This window comes from Vidua chalybeata, chromosome 3, assembly GCF_026979565.1.
Source record: "Vidua chalybeata isolate OUT-0048 chromosome 3, bVidCha1 merged haplotype, whole genome shotgun sequence".
Classification (NCBI taxonomy): Eukaryota; Metazoa; Chordata; class Aves; order Passeriformes; family Viduidae; genus Vidua; species Vidua chalybeata.
The window spans coordinates 29,476,966-29,501,541 of NC_071532.1; the positions used below are offsets into that span (position 1 = coordinate 29,476,966).

The 24,576-nt window shown below is 34.6% G+C and overlaps 1 protein-coding gene across 1 annotated transcript in view; it reads right to left on the bottom strand.

Annotated features, from left to right (window-relative positions):
- LRPPRC (leucine rich pentatricopeptide repeat containing) overlaps positions 1-24,576 on the bottom strand; it is an 85,740-nt gene that overhangs the window by 38,089 nt on the left and 23,075 nt on the right. Inside the window, exons 12-23 of the mRNA XM_053936898.1 lie at positions 24,143-24,261; positions 23,453-23,546; positions 20,159-20,228; positions 17,016-17,043; positions 14,727-14,784; positions 13,489-13,595; positions 13,200-13,277; positions 12,821-12,874; positions 12,009-12,122; positions 10,670-10,800; positions 9,155-9,240; positions 7,314-7,518 (exon numbers count right to left, since the gene is read on the bottom strand). Of these exons, the coding sequence (XP_053792873.1) occupies positions 7,314-7,518; positions 9,155-9,240; positions 10,670-10,800; positions 12,009-12,122; positions 12,821-12,874; positions 13,200-13,277; positions 13,489-13,595; positions 14,727-14,784; positions 17,016-17,043; positions 20,159-20,228; positions 23,453-23,546; positions 24,143-24,261 (1,144 nt within the window). The remainder of the gene's footprint in view (positions 1-7,313; positions 7,519-9,154; positions 9,241-10,669; positions 10,801-12,008; positions 12,123-12,820; positions 12,875-13,199; positions 13,278-13,488; positions 13,596-14,726; positions 14,785-17,015; positions 17,044-20,158; positions 20,229-23,452; positions 23,547-24,142; positions 24,262-24,576) is intronic.

The window sequence follows — 24,576 nt, forward strand, 5'->3', positions numbered from 1 at the left end:
TTTTTCTCATTTGTAAGTAATACCATGTACACTCTATTACCTCTATGTCTGTGTTTAGGCATTTCCAATTTTTAAGTTCTTCACAATTATTCCACAATATTTTGTGAATCAGTAGAGATCACCAGAGTTAAGATAACCACAGCTCATTAGATTGCTTTATGCTGGTTTTACACCTTAACAGAGTGACTGTAAATCATCTCTTGATGTCCATTCCATCACAATGGAAGGACTATAGCATTATTTTGTTCCATATGAAAATCAGAATCCAACAGATATTTTCTGCTTTAAAAAATACAATTTTTGCAATTAATTCAACAATATAGTATGGTACCAAAATGTGTTTTATGCTGGCCTACCCACATCAGAGACATGGCACTAGTGTAAATCCGTGCAATAGTAAATAAATGTACAAGATGGCATTAAATGCATTTTGTCAGGAGCCTTTCAGAAGCAAGTAGAAGTAACACACAGAATATTTCCACTTTTGGTACCTCAATCCTTCACTGAATTTTCCCCTATGTATACACTGTTAACACCTTCAGAAGTATACATAATTAAAATGCAAAACTGGAAAGTCATAAAAACAATCACAGTAACAACAAATACAAAATAAACTTTCATATTGTATAAACAACTGTACTTAATCATCTGCTGTAGACCTTTTTTTCAAAGGATTACAACCCAATCTTGAAACAAAACCAAACAAAAGAAAGCAAAAACACCAGAAACAACCAAGGTCAACCACAGGAACACTGGTAAAACAATATGTCAAGTCATTATTTGAAGGGTAAGGTTTAACCTGAAACAAACCAAGACCATACACACAAAATTTAAGTAGCCAGGCACTCAGTAAGACTGCATTTTAGATTTCAAGAGCCTTATTTGATACTGATGATGTAAGTTACCACAGGAAAAAAAAAAAAATAAAAATGACTTAACAACAGCAGCTGAAAGGCTGACTTGAAATAATGATTTAACATTCCCTAAGCAACATTCCAAAGCATGATGAAAATGTTATTTTTCATCAACAAAACCTTAACAAATCAAGATATTACTGTTAAAGCAAGCCAAATTCAGATGTCCTCTCCTCACACTGCATTTCTTGTGCAGCACAGATTTTGCTTTTTCAAAGAATAACTAACTAAACTACCATATACTACTATCATTATCTAAGCTAATATTTAAAAAAAAAATTAACAGTAAAACACAGAAGAATTAATTTTATTCAGTAATACTGGCATTCTTTAAAAGAACCTAAGATAATGGATTTCTACCTTATCCCCCTTGCTGAGCCCTGTTTACAGTGCATCTTCTGGCACCCCATGGAGTCATTTGAATTTTTGTCATTTGGGGTGAAGACTAAATTACAGGTTAATTTCAAAACTGCAAGTAGATGTTGCAGGCTAGATTACTGTCATAAAAGCGAAATACTATGGTAGTTACCATAGTCAGATATAAAGATTTATATAATCAGTATTTTTCTCCTGCTTTAGATGCAAGTTCAGTTAACATCTAGAAAAAAAACAGTTTTACAGAAAACTAGTCAATTTCTAAAGCACAACAACATTTATACATTCAAATTAAAGTTTTCAGTGATAAATCTAGCTTTTCAGACTGATGTTCAAACAGCTATAGTATTGTCTGGGTGTTATTCCTAAAGGATTAAAGTGACTGTTTTTAGGTCAAAGCTATCAATAAATGAATGTCATTCAAGCAGTAGCATTATCAGTTTTCTAGTCTCTACATGTATACTGCTGAAGGCATTAATACTGCACATGCAGAGAAAAAAAGTCAGCAAAGACCCGAGACAAAAATAAATTGAAATATCTTACTTGCTACTGGGACCTACTGCTCCAAGGGGCTAAGTTTGTGTTTAAGGAGTACTGTATCTTACACAATGATGTACTGTTGTAACTGTTTTTAATCTACTAAAATCAGATATATTTTTTCAGTTGCATTCAACCAACCCAGTCATCCACAGTTCACCAGAGAACAGGGTTTATAGAACATATAAATACTAAAACTGGCAAAGACAAATATAAAGCAATAAAACAGAGAAGTTCTGACTCGACAAATTGTTGCTACCACGACTGCAAAGAAAAAATAATCAAGCTTATGTTTGTACTTGAGCTTCTATAATTTAAAAATCTGCAATATTTTTTAACTGTCACAAACTGCAGTTAATTCCAAGTAAGTACCAGCAGCTACTTTTGTAAGCAGTTTTTACAGTCCTTTTAGAAAATGAAAAATAAGGAACTCACTGTAGGCTTCAAATTTCAAGCAGATGTAACGTTTTAATGTGTTTCTTGAAACAATTATAATAAAAAAAGCTGCACAAAAGAGAATTTCTACATTTTTAAGAAAATGCTTTTTAGACATAATGATTTTAAACTAACAAACAGCTGTACATTTGAAAGTATTTGGGAGTCTTTCTGTAAGAATGTATGCATGTCAAACACCCTTTTATCCTCCCAAAGGATACTTACTACTCTAAGACATTAAAAGCCTTGTCTAAAATTACTATTTAATTAATATGGTTCAAGTCAAAAAGGAAAAAAAAAAAAAAAGCCCATTTATTCATAGCCATGTTGGAAACATCAGATTTCCAGCATCAGTTTGGAATAAACAGTATTTAAAACGTGAACATAGACCATCCATGCTTCATTTTGAGTTGGCCAGATACTACAGCTTTAAGTCACTCACAAATATTATCTGTTCAAGACTAAGACCTGTTCCACTTAAAGATTAGGTGTATTTTTCTGGCACTTTGAAACTGGCTCTTTTAAAAAAAGAAGATATACTCTAATTTTTGAATGACAGAAGAAGCCTCAGCCACAAGTACATTCTGCTTGGCCTTTATGCAGCCACTTCTGCAGCCTCAGAAGTGTCCTATTTTGGCATTATTTTCCAGCTAAAGCAAAGTTCAGGTTAAGATACCAAGTTTTTTGATTCTTTTCTGTTTGGAATGGCTACGAAATCCAAAGTATTATGGGTCCAATCTTCCAAAGTATTTGTGTGGGCAATTTTAATCACACAAAGCTATCTGAAGAGCCAAAATAACTCAGTGGAAGGTTTACAGGACAAACTGTAGCAGGACTAGCTATACCATTCCCCCATATTTCAGCCCCTGTCACTTTCAACAAGCCACTCCCCTCTTGCTTAAAGAATGTAGCACTAAATCTAACCCTTTTACTTGTAATAAACAACTTTCCCAACCAGAGAGTCTGCCTGATAAAAATAAGACTCCAAATATTGATTTTAATTGGAATGAAGTGCTGCAACATTATGCATAAAGCTTTAGTGAAGTGGCAATTTACCTAAGGGGTTTACTGATTGAAAAGCTCTCAAACCTGAAATCACTAGAGAGGTAAAAAGAAAAAAGGGACTCTCTGGGGTGGGGGTGGAGGGTAGCATGGTAAAACAAATCCCTCACTACAAATCTGAAGCAGATGTTAGTGTAGAGGCAAGTCAATTCAGCAAGGTACAATCAGCTTTACAAAAATTATTCTGTAAAAAGAGAACAGGCTCTTGAAAGAGCTAAATGTGTTTCTGTTCATATACTGTACTAAGGAATCTTCAAGGAGACTGGTGTTGCAATTACAACTAATCCTCCCCAAAAAATTAACTGTGTTGAAGGCTTTGTAATTTCCCTAGGTACAATTTAGCTGTCACTTACTTTAAAATTTACTCAAACATGCGTTCCGAACAGCACTAACTTCACATGTCAAGTGCTTTCCAGCCAATTGAGTCTAAACTGGAAGTCGGTGTTAAACAACTGAATGATTAGACAAGATAGCTCATTTCCCTGCTCTTTTGTTCAGAATAAAATGCCACATTTACATTATCAGACTCAACAGGATTTTCTGACAGAGGGAGAAAAAACCCTAGTGAACACTGTCCATAGCAAGCACATGAAGCCTGTCATTTACCAATCATCCTTCAAAAAGCAATAGCCATGAATGTAACTTAATTACGACCCAATGATCCTTGACGAAAAATCATCTTATCACTGTCCTGTCCCCATAGGGCAAATGAGACACTTTTGTCCTTTGGCACCGATGATGCTAAATTCCTAATTGCAATAATGGAGTAAGAGAGCCAAACATCCCTAATTTCATTGCAACACGTAATGAAATGAAACATTATAATATTTGAAATAATGGTGCTAAAAATTGGGAAAAAAACCTCTCCCCACTAGAGACATGTCCCCCACTAAAAAAACCACTTAATTTACAAAGACGCCCATTTTAAAAAGTGCATATAAAAGTCAAATAACTTGTAAGTGCTGCAGAATGATCTCAAAAAGAATCACAGGTGATTTTAACTCCGTGTAAACAACAGAAGGAAAATTGTCAAGGCACTGCATTCATGCTCTGTTTCCTACATAAGAAACTAATCAAAATGGGTTTATATGAGATTAATGACAAATGAGCACACAATGCTCTAGTGGACGATGCTGTATTAAAATACACTAACCATTTTTAAAGAAAAACAATCCATCTATAGCCTTTTTATCATTTAAGATACAGGTACTAACAGCTTGTGTTCCCTGACTTAAAACTACAAAATAATTTACTCATATGGTCTGTAATATAATGCTTTCATAGTTTACCTGCAAATTTTCTTCCTTCTGCCTAAGAGCACTTCTTATATCTCAGGAATTAGTAAATTTCAAACCTGAAGAATATTTTTTGTTTCTTTTTTCAAAAGTGAGTTTGTAGAGAACTTAAGCCAAAACTACTTAAAAATCTTTATAATTTGCACATGATGTAGGGATCACAAGTTTTTCTAATTATCAGCAGGTGGAAGAACCACTTCAAAAGTAAGACATATTTTAAGACAAAGTACAAGTTCTTTATATCCTTGCAGATTTTTGTCACACAATCCAAGGAAGTTTTATCACATTACATGACAGACCAAGACCATATGGACTATCTCAATTTTTAATGTCATTTTCCCATCTTGAGAAACTGTTCAAGGTCACAAATAAAAATCAGAAAATTCAATGCAGGGGTAGTTCCCTTACTCAAGGTCAGAAAAACTGCAAGGTAACTATGGGTTCTTTTTCTAGTTACTTCAGTTAAATATTTCCCAGAATATTAAAGGCAAAATGTCCATTCTACTAGAATGCTGGCTTTTGTAAAGTTATGCTGTCCACCATCAATATTTTTTTTATTTTCCATGCTCTGGTAAAAACTTGTAACTTGCACTAGGACTTTATAAGAATTTAAGAATATTCAGGACTGAAAAAATGGGTGGATGAAAACATTTTATACCTGTAATTGTAGAAATCTTCAAAAGACTCCTTTACAAGCAATTAAAAAGTGTGAAATAAATTAAGAACACAAAACACTAGTACAACCACTACTGTAGAGCATTTTTAAATATCCCAGAGCTTATTTCAGAGGCATACTGATGACCTGCAGCTAAATGACAACATTTCAGCATGATACTTGAGCTGTAGGATGGCAAACAATAAGCACTACTACTGAAAGCAATGACTAACACTTATTTCAGTCACTCAAAACTTTCAAAATACTCTTAGCATATTTAAGAAAAACAAACCAACCCCAAACCACAACACCTCCCCCTTGCCAAAAAACAAACACCCCACTGAAAATGCAGTTATTCCTCCTAAGTGAATTATGCAGGAAAAAACCTTCCAAATTCTGTCTACCATCAGAGAAGATGCAATCTCCACCCATAAGATGGTAAAAATACATAAGAAATTGGCTTACTTTGTGTTTTATTTATACACATGAAATATATTGGCACCTCTACATTTGAGGACCAATGACTTCAAACCATACAATTCCACGTCTAGAACTACTTTCTCCTTCATGGATCTAGTCTCATCAAAAGTTCTTTTATTAATAAAAAAACTCCAACTTCTTATAAAGTTTTCCCAAAAACTTATAATCCAAAAAAAAGTTGAATCAAAATAAAGTAACCCTCATTACTGTCCTGTTTTCATCTGCACATGATCACACCTTTATCTACATCATCATACACTACACCTCAAATGAAAAGAGCTGAAGTAGCACCAGGTACAACTTGCATGTCAATGTGCATAAAGCAATTATGCAAAATGCAGCTGCTCTTATGCACACTGCAAAGCATAGCAGATATTTTTCCGACACATTAGTTACATATGATTGCAGTTAAATTACTTTCCTAAATATCTGCCTGGCTTGTGATGCAACCAAGGCGGAGTCACTGACTGAGACTGTTGACCACTTTACTAAAACACTGTTTTTAAAAAGGAATGTGCACACATCTACCAAGAGTTAGCTCTTGCTCAAAAATTTTCAATACAGAAATGTTATACAGACCTTGCATACCCAGAACACCTAAAAGAACTAAAAGCCCCTACATGGTTGACGTATATGATACTAGGAAAAATTAATTTATTTCATAGGTATTATATTTATGCCCATAACATTTTGTTTACATGAGCCAAATCTCAAGAAATTGATTCATAAACTCTAGGTACAAGTGTTGAAAATCCAGGAACTAGATAAGTGACACACAAAAGAATAATAAAAGGATCATGCATATGGTAAAGGAAAAGCGACTCTTGCCTCAATTTTAAAAGGAAATAATTATAAAATTCATATGCATGTTAATTCAAATATCCTACACCTCATAGTGAAAACTTATGCAAAGGAATAATGCACATGGAATTAAAGATACTTCCCACCAGAATGCCTGTACGAAATTCGTCTCCTCTAATAAATGGTACTGCAAGTATATATAGGCAAAACCCTTCAAACATAACAAACCAGACAGTATTTTCTTTGAATTTTAAATTCAGCAACACAGAAGCCTACTGGCAATGATATCAAATTAACTGAATTACATGAATTAAAAATACTTTCAACAACCGCCCTGCAACTCACCTGAGATATACTGGAAGGCACAGCAAAATAATGCTGTTTTGATGTGAAAACATGTTCCACTTAACCACAAGAGCTGAGACTGCACCTATCATACTCTGAATAGCTATCTTGTCAAACAGACTTTATAACAAACTAATTCATAAGCATATTCCAACATATAGCCACTTCATCTCTGATGTGCCCGTAAAACACAGCTGCTGTTCCTGAGATCATGACATGATGTCTAGCTGATGAAAAGAGACTTAGCTAAATGAAGAAAACATATTTGTTCATTACTGCTCTAAGATCACTTCAGTAATTGCATGTGCATGAGCACTTCCAGACACGTATGCGCAGCTGTGAATTGCGTACACAGGTCATAGAACACATATAAATATCATAACTTGGTTCATCTGAAGCCCAAGCATAGCTTACTTTTCAAGGTGAACTGTAATCAGAGGGGCATGAAGGGCAGCAGTTTGCACCAACCCCAAGTTTGCAATGGTGTCATGTAATCGATTCACTGTTTCAACTTCACCTCGCGTGGCAGCGGCATTAAGAATGCGGAGAAAAGATGCAACTGTTCTGCCTGAGATAGGAACATCCTTCTCTTTCATCTCCGTTAGAATGTTAATAGCATCTACAATGAAACAACACAAAAGACCCTTAGGTAATTTCATGTAGGGAAAACAAACTGCTATTAAAACAGCATTTCAAACCCAGCAGGAATGTAAATTCTGGTGTATAATGCCGATTTCAAGTTAATTACTACTTGCATTTCTAAACGAGACTACAATTATAAATCCACAATAGCATGGTTTTATCATTTTCCTGCAACTTTGACTACAAATTATAGATAGGAACTGTGTGCCCACTCTGCACCACATAACCCTGTACAGCCTGCCCTATAGCTGCAAGATTCTACTAAATGGATGCTTTTATCGTTCAATGCTAACATCTGCTAAATCACTCCATTGTTTCTTCAGCAGATGGCTTGTCACGAGGCCAGATAATAAAGATATGTTTACACTGTATATACAGCCAGACTAATGGTCTGATACCGATAGGGCCTGTTTGCTGTGTCGATACTAATTAGCCAAGGAGAGCCAATGAAAGCTTTCTAACAGACTGCATGTTAAAACATTAGGTTCATTAAGCTTCATTAGTAAGGCGGAAACAAACATTTTTGTATATGGAATAAGTGCATTTTTATAATGTTCTTAATTACTGCATAGACAGAATGTTTTGACCACTTTACGTTTGGCTACATTTCTGAATTATTTTATTTTCTGAGGGACATTTATGGTCTTAAAAGCAAGCTCATATTTCCAAACTGCTTAATGTAGAGGTGGACATGATCTGATTTATTATGATTTGGACAACATCAGCTTTGTTTATTATTTTTCTAACAGTAAGCTTAATAAAAGGCCAAGACAAATTTCAAAGGAAGATCCTACATGAAAAAAACTGTATTAGCTTTTTTGTTTTATTTTACAGTGTTTTAAATAAAACCATTACATTTTGTTTCTAGGCTTAGACCATGTTTTATAGTGTTAGTGTAGTTATTACTCTACAAAATCATAGAGCTCAATATTCAGAATTACCTTTTAAAGCCAATGACAGTCTAGAGTTCTTTTTAAAGACCAACCAAACCATGTAAACCACAGAATTATATTAGACTAAACTACAAAAATGAAAGAGCTAACAGCTTAATGCAAATATCTAGAAATACGAAATACGCAGTTTGTAGAACACTCATTAAAAAGCCAAAATTTCCAAGCAGTTTACAGATTGAATATAAAATTAACAGCAAACACAAAAAAGAATAGTAACAGAAAAATATATACTTTATGAAAAGTTAAAATTTTTTTTGCAGTACTTGGCTCCTATGAGAGGGTTATGTTTATAGGTTTTATGTTCAGCCTTCAGACCTTCTTAAGCAAAAACAAAGCCATTAGTCTAGGCACATACGCAATTTGTGCCATAAGTCATGATCTTCAAACTCAATCCAAACAGCAATGCTAATAAAAACTAGCTGCAGAAATGCAAAAAGCACTGAGCTGTGCAAATGTAAATGACAAGCTTGCCAATCCATTAAAACTAATGGCCTGCACTGTCCAAGCATCTCTGGTTGAATTCACATGCAAATTTGTATGCAAAATGTTCAAGCACTTTTCAGGACATGATATACCATTAATATCAAGTCACATTTTTATTCTCAAGGCAAGATACCTTTATTATATAGCAGAAACACACAATGAAAGCAAATGGATTACCTTCCAGTCTACCATGCTTTTCTAAGACTTCTACCAGTGCTACGTACTTTCCACTGTCAAGAGCAACAGGTGAATTCTTAGGGAAGCTGGAAATTAAAGCATTAAGAATTTTATCAGAGGCTCACATTTTATAGCTTCTGCTTAAAGATTTATTTTTAAAAGTACATAACATAGCAACAGCACTAAGAGCTAAAAATGATAGTAAGTCTTAAAGGAAAAATCTGATAGAATGGAAAAGATGCATCATTAGAACATGATTTAAAAATATGATCCACACACCTTCCCACCCTCAAAAGCCAAAGGTTATGTTTCTGAGAAAGAGTCAGATGGTTTAATTAATAATGTGGTAGTTATTGCATAAAATAGGGTATTTTTCAGAAGCCAGGGAAGAAAACAGCACAGATGACTGAACAGGGCTGTATTCTTTTTGACAGAGAGATTGAAACTATTCGCCTAAGTTACAAGCCCCTATTTTGAAGTTTCTGCTCTGCATTGTTTCTTTTCTCTGGAAGTACTAAAAGTTAATTCCTTCACCGCTGTTTCTTTGTATAACAATCCAAAGAGACACTTCTTTGCAATACGAGGCTACGCTTGAGGCAGATCAGTAAAAATGTGTTACTGCAGAGAAACTCCAGCAGAAGACTGAATTTCACTTCCTGCAAGCTCACACTGGGGACTATGCGAGAGCAGAACTGCAGCCAAAGCCAATACACAACCCTTATTTGTAGAGTGGCAAAATTCTTTATATTCACAGCTCAATCATTTCACATAATTTCTAACACTATCAAGGTGTAATGAGCACCTGTCTGCCAACCTACTGAAAAACCTAAGCAAGTACTTTGTGGGTGTATGTGAGAGAGAGACCCTGAAAGTCACATATAACATGTTTTCGATTCACTACAGCACCAGATCAAAAGGAGTCTTTTGAGGGAAAAAAGAAAGGGGCAAATAGAAGGATCATCTGTACGAATTTGCTCCAGGCTAAATCATGCATGGCATGTTTCAGCTGGGAGCTAACTTTTACTGCCAAAATACAAAAAACTGAATATAAAAGTTTGAAATAGAATGCTTATTGACAGTCTTAAAGTAACACTACTCAAACACTGCTATTCTAAAAACTCTATACATGTCCTGCACTCTAAACACATTCTAGGTGCTTTGTAACACACAATACAGGTGCCCATCTTTAACTGTAAATTAAGCCAAAATTAAATTTAGACACTGTGCATGTTTAAAATAAAAATAAAACACATCTTATGTAGCAATCTGCCTTTTTCAAAATAAAAATAAAATAAAATTACTGACCACACAAAGTACCTGCTTCTAATGTTCAATTACACAAAGCAAATTTTTTGTTTCCAAAAACCACACCCATGACTGTTTTAAATGCACATACATTGTTGGGGAAAATTAATTAAAAATGGATGAGGGGGTTAATACTCAACCTACTTAATTCAACAAGGTCTGTGTATCAGCATAAATCTCTGTGACATGTTTCAGTGCCGGTGTACTTACACTTTTTCTTTCAGGTTCATTGCCTCTTCTACATTATCATGTCGACAGCACAAATTTATTAAGGCTGCATAGCCACCGACAACCATGTCCGGTTCGTATTTGGCTTTCACTTCAAGGGCTTTTTGCATATTCTAAAAAAGGAACAAAGCAAAGATGTGAACGAGAGGAAAAGTCAATCTGACATTATGAATCTTATACTTTCAGTGTGCAGTTACATGACTGCTTTAGTGCTTTTAGTAGTGTAGGATCATATATGAGCACACAGTGCTGTAACACTTTAGAAAATTTTAAGAATGAAAGCTGTTTTGCAAACATTTTTGTAGAACACCTTTTACATTAATTTGAGAATAGACTTCTAAATAAATTTTCTTGCTTTGCATTTGTATTTCTTGCATTTTTTAATGTAAGAGATTTCTTTTTTTTTTTAATCCCAAGACCATGAACATGACTAACTCATGTTCTAAAACAGTTCTTATTTACTTGGAATTCATAACCATTTTCACCTCGTACACTGCCAAACACATAAAAACTACTTTCTAAAGAATAAGAAACTACTTAATAATTCCACAGAAAGCTTATTTTTCTATAAATTCTTATTCACACACCTGACCACTTTGAATTTGCAATGGTGTTTGCATCTAGGCTTTATTTCATATGCAAAATTGTAGAGATACACAGCCGAGATACACAACTCTTTCTAAATTGTGTTCGTAGCAGCAGAGAATATTGTGCTATCATCTGCACAACTGTTACTGTTCCTATATATCCAGCTTTATAGGCAGGATCATACTGAACAAGAAACAGAACAAAAGTGTGGTGATACCCCACAAATTACAGACACACACTAAATGAATGTAAACTACAGCTGGACGCCTGCCGAACGAAGGCAAGAGACCCTTTATCTCAGAAGAGCTTTCCTCCTGCAGGAAAATGGAATTTCAATCCCTGCATTAACAACCTAGTAATATTTGAATTGCAAATGACTAGTGCATGTATCAGTTGCTTGACAATCTAGATATAAGAGACCGGAGCCATGGCTTGAAAGGACATTTGGCATGTATGATAAACCTATCACAGCTGTTACTATCATTCACTTTGCAGATTATTGTAAACAAACTTCAGCAACCCCAAAACATGCCATTCAAGGTGTTGCTGAAATTAGTTAACCTTTTGATTTAATTGCTTTTTGCACTTATGTTTGATTTATAAGTATCAAACCATGAAACCTGAAGCACTACACTTGTCTTTGCTTAACGGTGTCTTTCCATAACACAGTCATTTATGTCCCTTTAAAAATATAGCTATGTGTTTCCAATTATCTCTGCATTGCTTAAGATACCTCTTCTTCACAAAGAGCAAGTATGAGTTGTTTCAAGACATCTGTAATAGGCTGGTTTTCAGCTTTTCGCTGTTCTAGTTTCTTCTCCAAAGCAGACACGTCAGATTTAGCACTCTAAATGGAGGTAACAGAAAGAATGTCAATTGTGAAAACACCCTTCCCTGAACAACTTGTCGGATCACTTTAATAGAAGACAGACAAAATAATCCTCTTCTTTCATACTCAAAGAATTTTTTTAATAATTTAAGGTGCTTTTATCTGTTTAAATAGTACGTACTAATTGAAGACTTGAGTCAGAATACAGTTAAAAAAACCCCCAATATTAAGTCACATATCCACAAAGGTCAATGTTGCTATTTCTCTCACACTCAGTTCTTTGTGTTCACGGAAGTAGTAGCCTGTTTCTTTTTCCATCTCCACTTTGCTCAGATCAGAAATGTAAAGACTTGACACTCAACCATTAGAAGCAGTATGGATTTATATGTTTCCTGCCACTCAAGTGGATCACTGTAATTTACAAGCATGAATTAAGCCTCACACCACTACTGTTAACTAACTAGAACTTTCAAAAAAATATATACCAGGCAGGGAAACTGAGGCATGAGACCTCAGCCAACTCCAAGGTCAAGTATCAGGTCTATATGAAAATCTGGATAGCCTTTACTCCTACTCTGGAAAGTAACCTCTGAACTTCAAATGGTAGATTTAAATAACATTAATATACTTCCATGACCTGAAAGCTAGTGATTACACTTCATCTAAACCCCATATCCAAACAGTATTATTACAGTAAGAACTGAGAATTTACTTACTTCTGGAATGTTGTCTGTAGACAGGGTTTTTTTATGACACAGTAACCTTACATCCTGAAATTCAGTAAGAAAAAAAATCACTGATCTCCCCCAAAGATCAACCTCTAAGTTACCATATCATACTCAAAAGGTTCAAGGTAATTATATAATAGCAATGGTAAAAAAAGCTATGTTCTGCAGCATTATTACACTGACTTGAAACAGCACTTATTAGATGTATCCCTTTCACATTAGAAATTAAACCAGCTACAACAGTGAAAAATCATGGAAAGGTTAAAAGGCTTACAAATAATCACTGCATGAAGATATTTATTTTGCAAAGGAGAATATATTCAGAGATTTTTTTTAGATTCAAAGTAATTGCTATAGAACCACAGACCTTAATTAATTCAGGAACTTGAGAGGAGTCCAGCAGTCTGCAAATGCCGCTGTAGTGGCTTGTAGGGATAACTATATTCTGTACCAAGAGGTGGGGAAAAAAATTATGAGTTTTAAAACAGAACCAAACTGAAATTCGTCTAACAGAAATTATCTCAGACGTAATTCAAGTCTCCAGCTCTTGCATGTCATTGAGAAGTGGTCTGGTTGTACTTAAAAGCAGCAATTTCAAACCTAATAGATACATGTCAGGCAGGACAGGCATTATGTAGCAAAAAATGAAATGGTACCATCTTCTTCAGCTGATGGAAGTATTGTCTCAAACGCTCCTCCTTGGCCTGTACCTCTGAGTCACTCATGCTGTCAATCAAGTGATAAAGAAAATAGCCAACAGCTTCTGTGGAAAAAAACAAGAGAAAGCATTCCACTAAAATTACTGAGACTGTCATGTTATCAAGATTAATTTATAAGAAATCATTTTGGTGTGAGATGTCACCCTGATGAGAGGCTCTGAAATGGCAACAATGATCACTGAGGCATAGAGATTATGTGGTTTGGGAGCACATATCTAACTGGTGAGTGAAAGGAATATTAATTATTTTCAGACCTAGTGACAGCTTTTCAGTACAGAATCTTACTTCAATCTATTTTTTTCCACTACCGTATGACAGAAGTGGTACTGCCCAAGGCCTTCCCCCCCTTTCCTGCCTGCTACCCCAAATAGTTGCCACAAATATTTTGTCATTGCTCAAAAGAAAAAACAGATTTCTAACACTTTGCATATTTATTCTGTACATTTTACCCATTATATTCCATTACCAAGCTACATTAAGTATCGTAATATTAATATAAAAGCATACAAAAATATTTTAACCATTTGAGCAAGTAACACTGAAGAAACTGCCTATTAGCCAATGAAAATTAAGATGAACAGATTTCATCAAATTATGCTAAGTTTCTTATCTATGCAGTGCAAAAATATGTGGGGTCCTGTAGCTCTTCCCAGAACAGGAAGAGTATCAAGTACTGCCTTCTCAAAGGTTAGCTGTCCCCATATCTCCTTGCCTCTCTAGTTCTGAAAGGAGGGGGGAAAACCCAAACCTTTTTTAAGAAAACACATTAAACAAAAAAGGTATACTTATTTCAAGGTAGAAGATTTGGGATATTAAGTACCATTTTGCCTCACAAAATCAGTACCTTTACTACTAAATGTAAAAGTAGGTTGAAAAACTGCTTTTTTTAAAAAAATATTTAAGCACTGATACTGTATTCCTCCTCCATTTTGATCAATAAATTTAGAAAAATAAATCATTATCAGTAAGATTTGTTTATAATTCTAAAAAAAACCATCTCGTCGATCTCACAGAATATGCTCTGATTATTTGAATCAGGATTTTACCCAACATGCTTTCAAATTTCACTTTCAAAAAGAAGCAATCAGTGTTTACTGTTGTAATCCCTCAAACCCATCATTACACAGAAGAACGGATTTGTGGATAAGTTACAATCATAGAAATTGAAACTCTACCAGTTGGTCCTGGAGGCGTCAGGCAATAACGTTCATCCTTGTACAACAGTTCTGTTATCTGGTGAGACAGAATAATCGTACATTGCAGAAGCAAGCAAGGACAAATAGTATCTGAAATTGAATTCTCAAAATAATAAAGCATCTCTCTGTTAAAGTATTATTCTTTACCACATCATAGTCATTCCCTAAGAAACACAAAGGTGGGGTTTTTTTGTAAATAATAGGGTTTTCTTGAAATAATATTGCAACAGAAATGCTTTCTGAGGTATAGCATTAAGACAGGGAACACTCTAGTATTCTGTTTATATATCGTTTTACAGGAAGTTAGCTATCCTAAGACACTGCTTAAAGTGTGTCATGCCTAAAGATGGCACAATTATATTCCAATTTACCAAAAGGCTGAAATTGTCCTAAAAAGCTGCTTCTTTTTTATATTTGAAAGAAGCAAATACAAAAAAAAAAAACCAAAAAGTAACAACATTTATAATGCTGTGCTAGAATTAAGGTGACTCATACAGTTAGTTGTAAATAATTGCAATTCTGAATGACAAAAAATGCGTTCATAAAAATTTATTACATTCAGCACTCGTTTGATCCGTCATTCAAACCAAAGAAATATATAGATTTTACTTCCTCTGAAAGAAAAGAAGCATTTACCCAAAAGCCCCCCACATCTTATCTACAAATACTTTAACCCAAACAACATCACTTTAAAAATCATTTGACTCTTCTTAAGGAAATTAAATCATTTTTATGAATTAAATCTTCAGTTAAAAACGGAAATTATGTTTCAAGAGTTTTTGTTTTATCTCCCATGATTCTAGAATGCAATCTCAGAGAAGTCAGAAGGAGATGCATTTTCACTGCCAAAGTGCTGTGTTTTAAGTAATGACAAAAGAAAAGGAACCCTCACCTTCAACTGTCGATGAAAATGGATAAATAAACACAGAAAAGACCACATGTATAACTGAATATCTTATCTATTACTTTTCTAACAACACCATAGACACTGTTCACAGTTAAACTACAGCTTCTTTCTGCCCTTTTCCCCTTATCTTCCTATGACAAATCAATACACACTGGACTAAAATCCAAGGAAGTCATAACAGCTCTTCTGAATCAAATATCAGAATACTAAAAGGAATGAATTACAGAAACAAATGTGTAATATTATTTCTGTTTCTAGATGTCTATTTATTTCCCAAGTTAGCATTTCTTATTTTAGAAGTTCAATGCAGGTATTTACTCCTAAACTTAGTGAAGACAATAACATTTATTTTTCTTCCATTGTGATGAAGAACAGAATTAACTCTAGATATTACTTCACATGCAGACCACCATCACTTCAGCTCTGTCCTTCAAAATTATTTTCATAATGGAACCAATAAGAGATCCCCTTTTTTCTTTCCCTCCTCTCCGTTTTTTTTTTTTTTTAATGCAAAAAAGAAAGGAGAGGGGCAGTAGACAAAAATATCCTCTCACCAGAATCATCACATAGTAGTAAAAGGTAGTAAAATGCAAAAACATCCTGAACTGATTTTATGCAAATCATTGATCAGTGACTTTTCAAATCTCAATTTCCACTTCATTCCAAGATTTCTTTGCAAAATCTAAAATGTACTTTTATTAATCAGCAGTTACAGTACTGAAGAATAACATTAAAAAGCACAGTGCACCTCTTCCCAAATTCTGAAACCATATCCAAAGCACTTATCTGCCTTATTCTAATACTGTGAAAAATGCAACAGCCAAGTTATATTAGTGTTTTTCTAATGTAGCCCTAACACAGGGTCAGGCAAGATGATCAGTAATTTCCCTTTGAGTTCATCCAGGTAATTGCTTTTCTCTGGCTTTGACTTAGCTGCTTTAAGTCATATAAGAGAAACTTTGAAGAACTAAGTCTGCCTTACTATTTTGTTAGCACCAGTGTGAGGATAGGAAGAAAGTTTAAGGAGGGCAGGAAAGCGAATTGATGCCTGACGGCACAATCATGGCAGACTTAAGTCCAGAAGCTACAACCACCTCAGCAGTAACAACATTGATCTAGAAATTGCAGTAGAATAAGCTAAATGACATGGTAACATCAGACTTGATTTTTCACAATTCCACTTAACTGTCTGATTTGAAAACTCAGTTTGATACACTTCTCTGATCTGCCACTGACAGAAGTCTTGCTCAAATTAGCAGGTCTATCATGTTCAGTGTCAGAATTCAGACTTACAATAATGCATCATAAACATGCAATGCTTAAAGAATCTTGATTTTATTTACAGTTTTATCTCCACTTACCTTGCTCCATAGATGTACATCATCTGAGCTGAAGAGGGCAGCAAAGGATAACAAAAGCAACAAAATGATTTTACTTTTGTAGCTTTCTTTAAAACAACACAGAACATTAACATCTTATTTAGATGAAATTAAAATACAATAATTGCCACATACTGTTTAAACAAATTTTGTACAGAATACCTTTAGGATAATAAGAATAATCTTTTACTATACTCAATATGGTCATAATTTCTGCAGAAAAAACACTTAAAATAATCCAACATTCCAAATAGATCACTTATGACTAGAAAGCGTTTTAGTTTTGGTCTTAGTTCAATTTTTTAACACACCCTAACTGTATTTTTTTGTTGTATGCTTCTCTATTTAGCATTTAAAGAAAATAAGCTTCACTCAAGCTGCACTTTACATAGAAAGCACTTGATACATGGAATTTGCTAGGAAAAAAAAAAATCTAACTCTCCTGTGCATTAGACTTTTTATACACCAAGATAACTACAGGCAGCTATTAATGTATTTATTCTATGCAAAAAAGAAAGTAATAAAATCTCTTAAGGTATAATGGTCATTATAGTGAGAGAAACATAATATTTTAAAAAGTAGAAAACAAAACAGAGTTTCTCCCCTCACAGATTAAAAGAGAACTTGAGGAAGAACACTTCTCAGTACATCATGAGGTTACAACCAAAAATCATGTCAACCAGTTCACCAAAGTATAAAACCCCTGACATTTTGATGTAAACCAGCTGTCGCAAGTATTAAAAACCTGGTATTTTCCTGTAATTCACAGAACTTCAAAATTCTCATTAGAAGCTCTAAGTTTCCAAGAACTGTAACTTTTAGACAACTATAAAATAGCATTAACATGGGCAAGGGTAAGAGAACAAAAACTTATGACAATTTTATCTTCCTGCAATTCTCATTAGAGGAAAATAAGATGTCAGTCTGAACAGACACACAAAAACTTGAACGCATTCACAGAAATTTAGGATTTTATTTAGGAAGTTCAAGCCTATGAAACATTTGTTCTTTCTGTGCAACTGCCACTTGTATTTGAAAATGAGTCAAATGCAGGTCCACACAGAGGGAAAAGAAAATGCCATCGTTGAGGTTAGTTAAGCTTTGTTGCGTGAACTCACTCCACCACTGACAGCATGACAATGAACTGCAGATATCAAATGCACCAATTTCCTAAAGTACTTGACTTTGAAATAGTAATGGTACATCAGACAAATAGAAGGGAGTACTTTGAAGCAGTTACTAGAGAAGAGCAGTTTCAAGAAAAATCCATAAACTAGTCTGCCACAGACATTGTTCATGCGTCCCTGGCACCCCCACCCTGTACTTCTGTACTCCAATACTGAACTTTGTTCATTTGAACACTCAAGACCTGTATTTAGTCATAAAATTTTGCTGTGGTCTTTACAAAACCTACAAATATTCTTTCTTCTCTCCTATAATACCCTCAAGTTTCATGCTCAGGCTGTTATAGCCATTAAGTTTAAAGCAGAAAAGGCAACATGAGTGGGTATGCTTTCAGAAATAATTTAAGGGTAAAATCTGAGAATAGGTGACCTTGAAAACAGTGTCTGAAACCAGGTAACAAGAAAGGCAAACAAAAGAGTAATATAAAACAGATAAACAAAACTTATGACATAAGTGTATAAAAGTGGCATGGAAAGCTGAAGTAAAAAGTGAAAAAAATCACCACTACCTCATTCCCCCCAAAAAATTACATCAATACACCCCTATCCTTAATTTAGATCAGAATTCTGAGCTTTTAGCTCAGATGTCCAGTAACTGTTGTAATCAGAACAGCAGGAATTGTTCTCACTGTGAGGCGAGTAACTGTTTCACTTTGGCAGATTATAATTTTTAGTAACTAGTTTGCTAGCAAGATGATGACATTTTAAAGATACTTTAAATCACATTCTGCACACCTGCACAGTTCCCCAGTGGCAGGGATATTTCAGGCCAGTGTTGGTTGCATTTGGTAAACATTGGCATGGTTTGCTTTCTAGTGAAAATCCTACTTCAGTTGGATATTTATCTATACTTAGAGAAAAAACGTGTTTAGAAGATCTGTTACTTTAATTAATACATCTGCAACAGATGATTCTGGGGCTATTAAAGGAATAACAACGTATTCCTACTGGATCTAGAATATTATTTCACTTATCCCTTGGATGCCAAGGCCAGCTAGGGCCTAGCTAACAAACCGAACTTCAACACTGGTTTGCTTTTTCTCCTCCTTTTCCCATGATACAACAGGCCCAGCTAGATAGAACATGCAATTTACTAGGAAATTATTTTGGTCACATTCATCTGTTATATTTTACTAATATCCAACTGAAACACAGTTCTAATTCACACTCATTACAAAATTCCAGGAAATAAGAAAATCAGCCTTCAAACCCTGAGTAATATTAGGTGACTTCCCTTGTTCTCTGCAGCATAGGCATGCTGAAAAAACCCTATCATTTCCAGTCCTAAACATTTGACTGGGGCAAGCAGTGCATGATAGAAGTGCTTGCTAATTCACATATACTTGCATAAGCTTAAGACAATCTTGCAAATACACAAGGAACCTTCCTTGCAGAATGGGACCATGCGACTGTGAACACAAAGTCCTGGCAATGTAGCTCAGAACTAGGTGTTACATGTCAGTGTTCAGGAGCCATATTAACCCAGAGGGCACAGAAAGTTAGCAGATGTAGCAGAAAAAGCCAGACTCCTACTGGTATTTCATCTTCATCAAGCACCCTATTACTTTACTGGTTAATAGCAACAATCTTTAGGGAAATTTTACAGTAGCATAGCTGTTTATAAAAGAAAAGTGAATAAAGATAAACCCCCAAATTTTACTACCCTAAGTTTATATACTGGTACACAGGACAGAACAAAGAATAATGAAATTCTTTTTCATCTACTACATATAATGTTTCAAGTGTATGCTCATATATAGCAGAGGCAAGGAAAATCAGGAAAGCAGGGAGGAACAACAGTGTCTCCTACTAAACTTAGAATGCTACTTTTAAAATATGGACCAGGAGACAAAAGACTGGACAGACTTGTGTTCAACAAGACAAAAAAGAGAGGGAACCCTGTTACACAGGAAAAAGGAAGTATTCATATAACAACCTTACCTTTTAAAACCCAAAATGAGGCTGTTTCTAAACAGACGATAATCTATAGCAGGTGTATTTGCTGAAGACACTGTAAATGAAAGAAATGTTTCTCACCAGTCATTATCAAAAAATCCCTGAACTGCAACAACTCAGCAGATCATATATAGACCATCAATAGACCACCACTTGAAAAGCTATTATGATAGTTTGCTAAATGCTGACAAACATTTATAAACCAAGATTTAAAATATCAAAGTGTTTGAAACAGTCCTGGTTTTATCAGCTCTAAATCTGATCCATTTTAAAAGCAATCAAATATTCAGAGAGTGAGAAGTTTTCCCTCTACATTGCCTTTAATGTCAATAGTTAATAAATCAGATTTTTATACGAATTATTAATTGCATAAAGCATCTTTAGCTGTAATAAAGTACAAGACCAGTTCCAAAAAGCAAAACAAATCTCAAACAATACTAATCAAGAAAACCTGATATATTTGTGCTGGAACAAAAAAAGTTCCACTGAAGGCAAATGGTTTGCTAATTGTTTCAGACTGAACACCTGCCTTAAAATAGGTTTAATTTTTGTCTTTTATTTTTAAAATAATTATAAAAATAAGATTTAAAAAATCCAAGCAAAAATCAATGGCATAACACTTTAAGTGTTTGCTTCTTCTAGTATAAATTCCCTGACAAGAAACAAAAAGCAGTTCCATGGAAAGTGCTATCCACTGAATTAAATTAAATCTAAGGGGAAAAAAAGAGATAAATATAAAGTTCTGTATGTTGTTATATACAGCAATATTTGAACACAAAGTAAATGGCAAAATCACTTAAAATTAGATGTCCCTGAAAGGTAATTTACAGTTATGCTTCATGTCCTCATCTTTACATAACTTCTTGACTAAATATTCCATAACATTCTACCTTCTTCCTGTAGAATTGCTGTCTCTCACTCCAGCACCGTAGACCAGCAAAGAAAAAAATACAGTAGTGGGTGCATTTATGTCCTGTATGAAGTTATCATCATCTCACTTCAGCATCTCAATGGAATTAACTGCTGTAAAACCCTGACTGCATAGGGCCCTTTCAGCAAGGGCTGCAATATGGTAGAAGATAACCATAAAGAAGATAAAATAAAAACACCAGCTCTAAAGAAACCTGGGAAGTCAAAGACAAGAACATGCTAAGAGCACTTCCTTAGTCTAACTCTAGTTTTAAATGCTGGAACATTTCTTTTTGTTTGAAAACATCAGGTAAAGTTGGTTTCAAGACACTCTGAATACAAATTCTCCTCCAGCAGTATATTAAACTTTTTGCTCATAAAAAAACGAGCAGAAAAGCATCTTAGTATGCTCAACTGCTGCTGACAATCGGCAACCTGGTTTCCTTAGCAACAAACAAGTCTGAGAAAATCAAGGGGTTGACAATGAAGTGGAATGGAACGGCATGATAAAGGGAAAAAGCGGCTCTCATGTACACTGTCTTATGTGCCCAGATTCCTCAGCTGATGCTTCGGAGTTTTCATCTTGTCAGTAGCAGAAATCTATACATTATAAGGCATGAGAAGCTGAATCAATACACCTAGATAGCAGCCAGCATTAATAACCAACCTTTGCCTCCTCTGACTACATTGATGAGACAATCTCAAACAATTTTCCATACTGCATCTATTTTTCCCTCTTTGTAATACTGCAAAAGGAGACAAGTCAAAAAGGAAAAAAAAAATCAGCTGTTTAATATCTGTGCCTTATCATCACATAGGTGCTAATTAGATTTACTAGCATTCATTTCAGCTTGGTAAACTATTTACGGAATAGCTTCCTTTAAAGCTCAAGTTCAAAGAAATTTGATATGTCTCCATGAATTATTAACCCTGGTCTTTGTAAACAGAAATATCACTACAAGATTTAAATTCAACTCATAAACAATGGCTAAATAATATATTAAGTGATACTAATTTTGTGACAATAAGACAGAATTCAACTTACTCTATGTGCCTGTGTCATACTTTTGATATATACATTTATCATATACCAGGCATACATGTATTTGTGTCTTACAACACATTAAAGCCAGCCTGTTTCCGCTAACCAGAATGAAAGGAGGGGTCTACATTTTCATGGAGAAAAAAATCCCCCGAACTATTTCACATTCCAGGAAAGATTTCATTGTTGTTAATAAACAGTCTTCCTTTGAAAAAAAAAATTGAAGTTTCTTTTTAGGTACTTAAATGTTATGGGTCAATCACTGGGTTCATGCTTTTTGGGGTTTTTTTTGGTTTTTTTTTTCTGTAATAAAACCAAACAAAATACTGGCAAAACATAAGGTGAATCTTGAGGATTCACTAATTTATAACTCTCCAATACCTAAATCAAATCACTGATTAGTAACTACTCAATTTTCTCATCTGCAACAAAACAGCTTCCCAGAGTCATGGATTATACACTACTTATTTCTGTATTTGTTAAACAAAACAGTTAGTGACAACCACAGCAAGCAACTGCTTAAGCTTTTCCCTAAGCCTAGGACAAATAAAACTGCTGTTTACAAAGAGATTTTTCTGTATCAGGTGTAGCCCAAGTTTAGGTATTTTATTAATATATAAGTACACCAGGAATATAAAAATAATTTATTTAAATTTTGAAGATAATCACATTCTTACTTAACCAAGCAAATTATCCCATCCCATACATTCAGTCAATGACCCAAATTAACATTTGCAAGCACTGAGCATCAGAACAGTCTTGGAGAAAACTCTTAAACATGGTACAATTCAATGCCTAATTAACCAATCACATTTATACACAATTTCCATGACCAAGAGATCAGCAGAACACTCTCAGGTTAATGTCAGTGACCATCAGATCTTTAAAGCTGGTTCTTTTATGAGTAATTCTGTAGTACTTCAGAGCTGTATCATTCCTTGCTTTCTACAGTTATTGATGCTGCAAACAAAAGCAATCCCAGCACCAACCACCTCACAGGGCTTGTGAAAAACAAACTCTTTGCTTAAGCTAAGTACAAGAGTGTCACATTCCTGTCACAATCACAGTAAAGCTGTTATTTGCAAATAACTTCTATACAAATCTTATGGCAAGGTTCAATACCAAAGAAGAATTAAACTATGATTTATGGTTCAGAATTGGTAGTTTCAATCTGACAAGTCATCATAGAAGACCTCACATGATAAGCACTTTACTCAAGTTCCCCACATATGCTGAAACCTCACATATTAATACAAGTAAATCTCAGCCTACAATCAATCCACACTATCACCAAGTACACAGTAAAAAGCAACATAAAAAATACTCACTTATAGAAAGAACTTTGTCCAGTCTCCCCTGACGTGCTTCACTTCTTAGTTCTGCTACATAGAGCCCAACACTTTCAAACAGGCAGCCATTTTCCTAGAGAAAAAGCAATCAACCATGGAACTTTACACAGAGAAGACCTCCTGATACTTCATATTTTTAAACACTTCCTTCCCAAAGGTAGCTGTTGAGAACATAGAAGGCACTCTACAGAAGTCTATACGGCAGCTAAATGAGTTGCTACTGATCAAAATTTTTTTTGTACTGAAATCAACTGCAAGAGATAAAGTCAGGAAATGCAGAAAGACTGGGACACTTGTATTTGGTCTCCAATTCTCAGATCTTTATTGAGTAAAAAAAACTATTCACCAGAAACAGTTGTAGTACTTCCAGTCCCCTGTACAAAAAAAGGGGCACTATTCATCATTTGCTTTTCCAGTTCAGGAAACGAAAAGCTACTAGGTCCAGAGCAAAATACTTTGGTTGGCTCTGAAGAAGAAAACGTAAAGCAGGAGGAAGACATGATAAACAAACCATCAGTGCAACAACTGTTTGAAAAATATTCTAAGTATTCTGAACAGGCTCCATCATACCAGGTTCATGTTTGGAGCACTACTGGGATCTAAAGCCCTCACAGAAAACATAAGAAGTCACATAATAGTAATTTTTACAAACTTTACATGTAAACTCACCTTCAGCTGGGCATGGGCACTTTCAGTATCAGCAAAGTTTTTAAAAACATACTCTGTGTATGTTTCTGCATCAAGGTCCACCCCCAATTTGTGCATCACTTTGAGGACCTCAAAGATACCTATCAAAGCAAAATTAATAAGGCCAAGCATTCAGAAAAATGAAAACTTGAGAATCAACATGTAAAAATAAATGTTGCTTTACAAAATAAGGCTCAATTTCCCTCCTTGAAATTGCCATGAAAAATCCTGCAGTTCTGTTTTAGGTATTAATGGAATTCTGAACTGTGAAACTTAAAATAGATTCACAAAACTTTGTATTGTGTGCCGTACTATAAAAACCATGAAAATTCTGTTTGGAAATTGCTATTATACAAAGTTATTTTCTAACACAGCAAATATATGAGTTACTCATGTTTGCAGAACATCTTACAGAG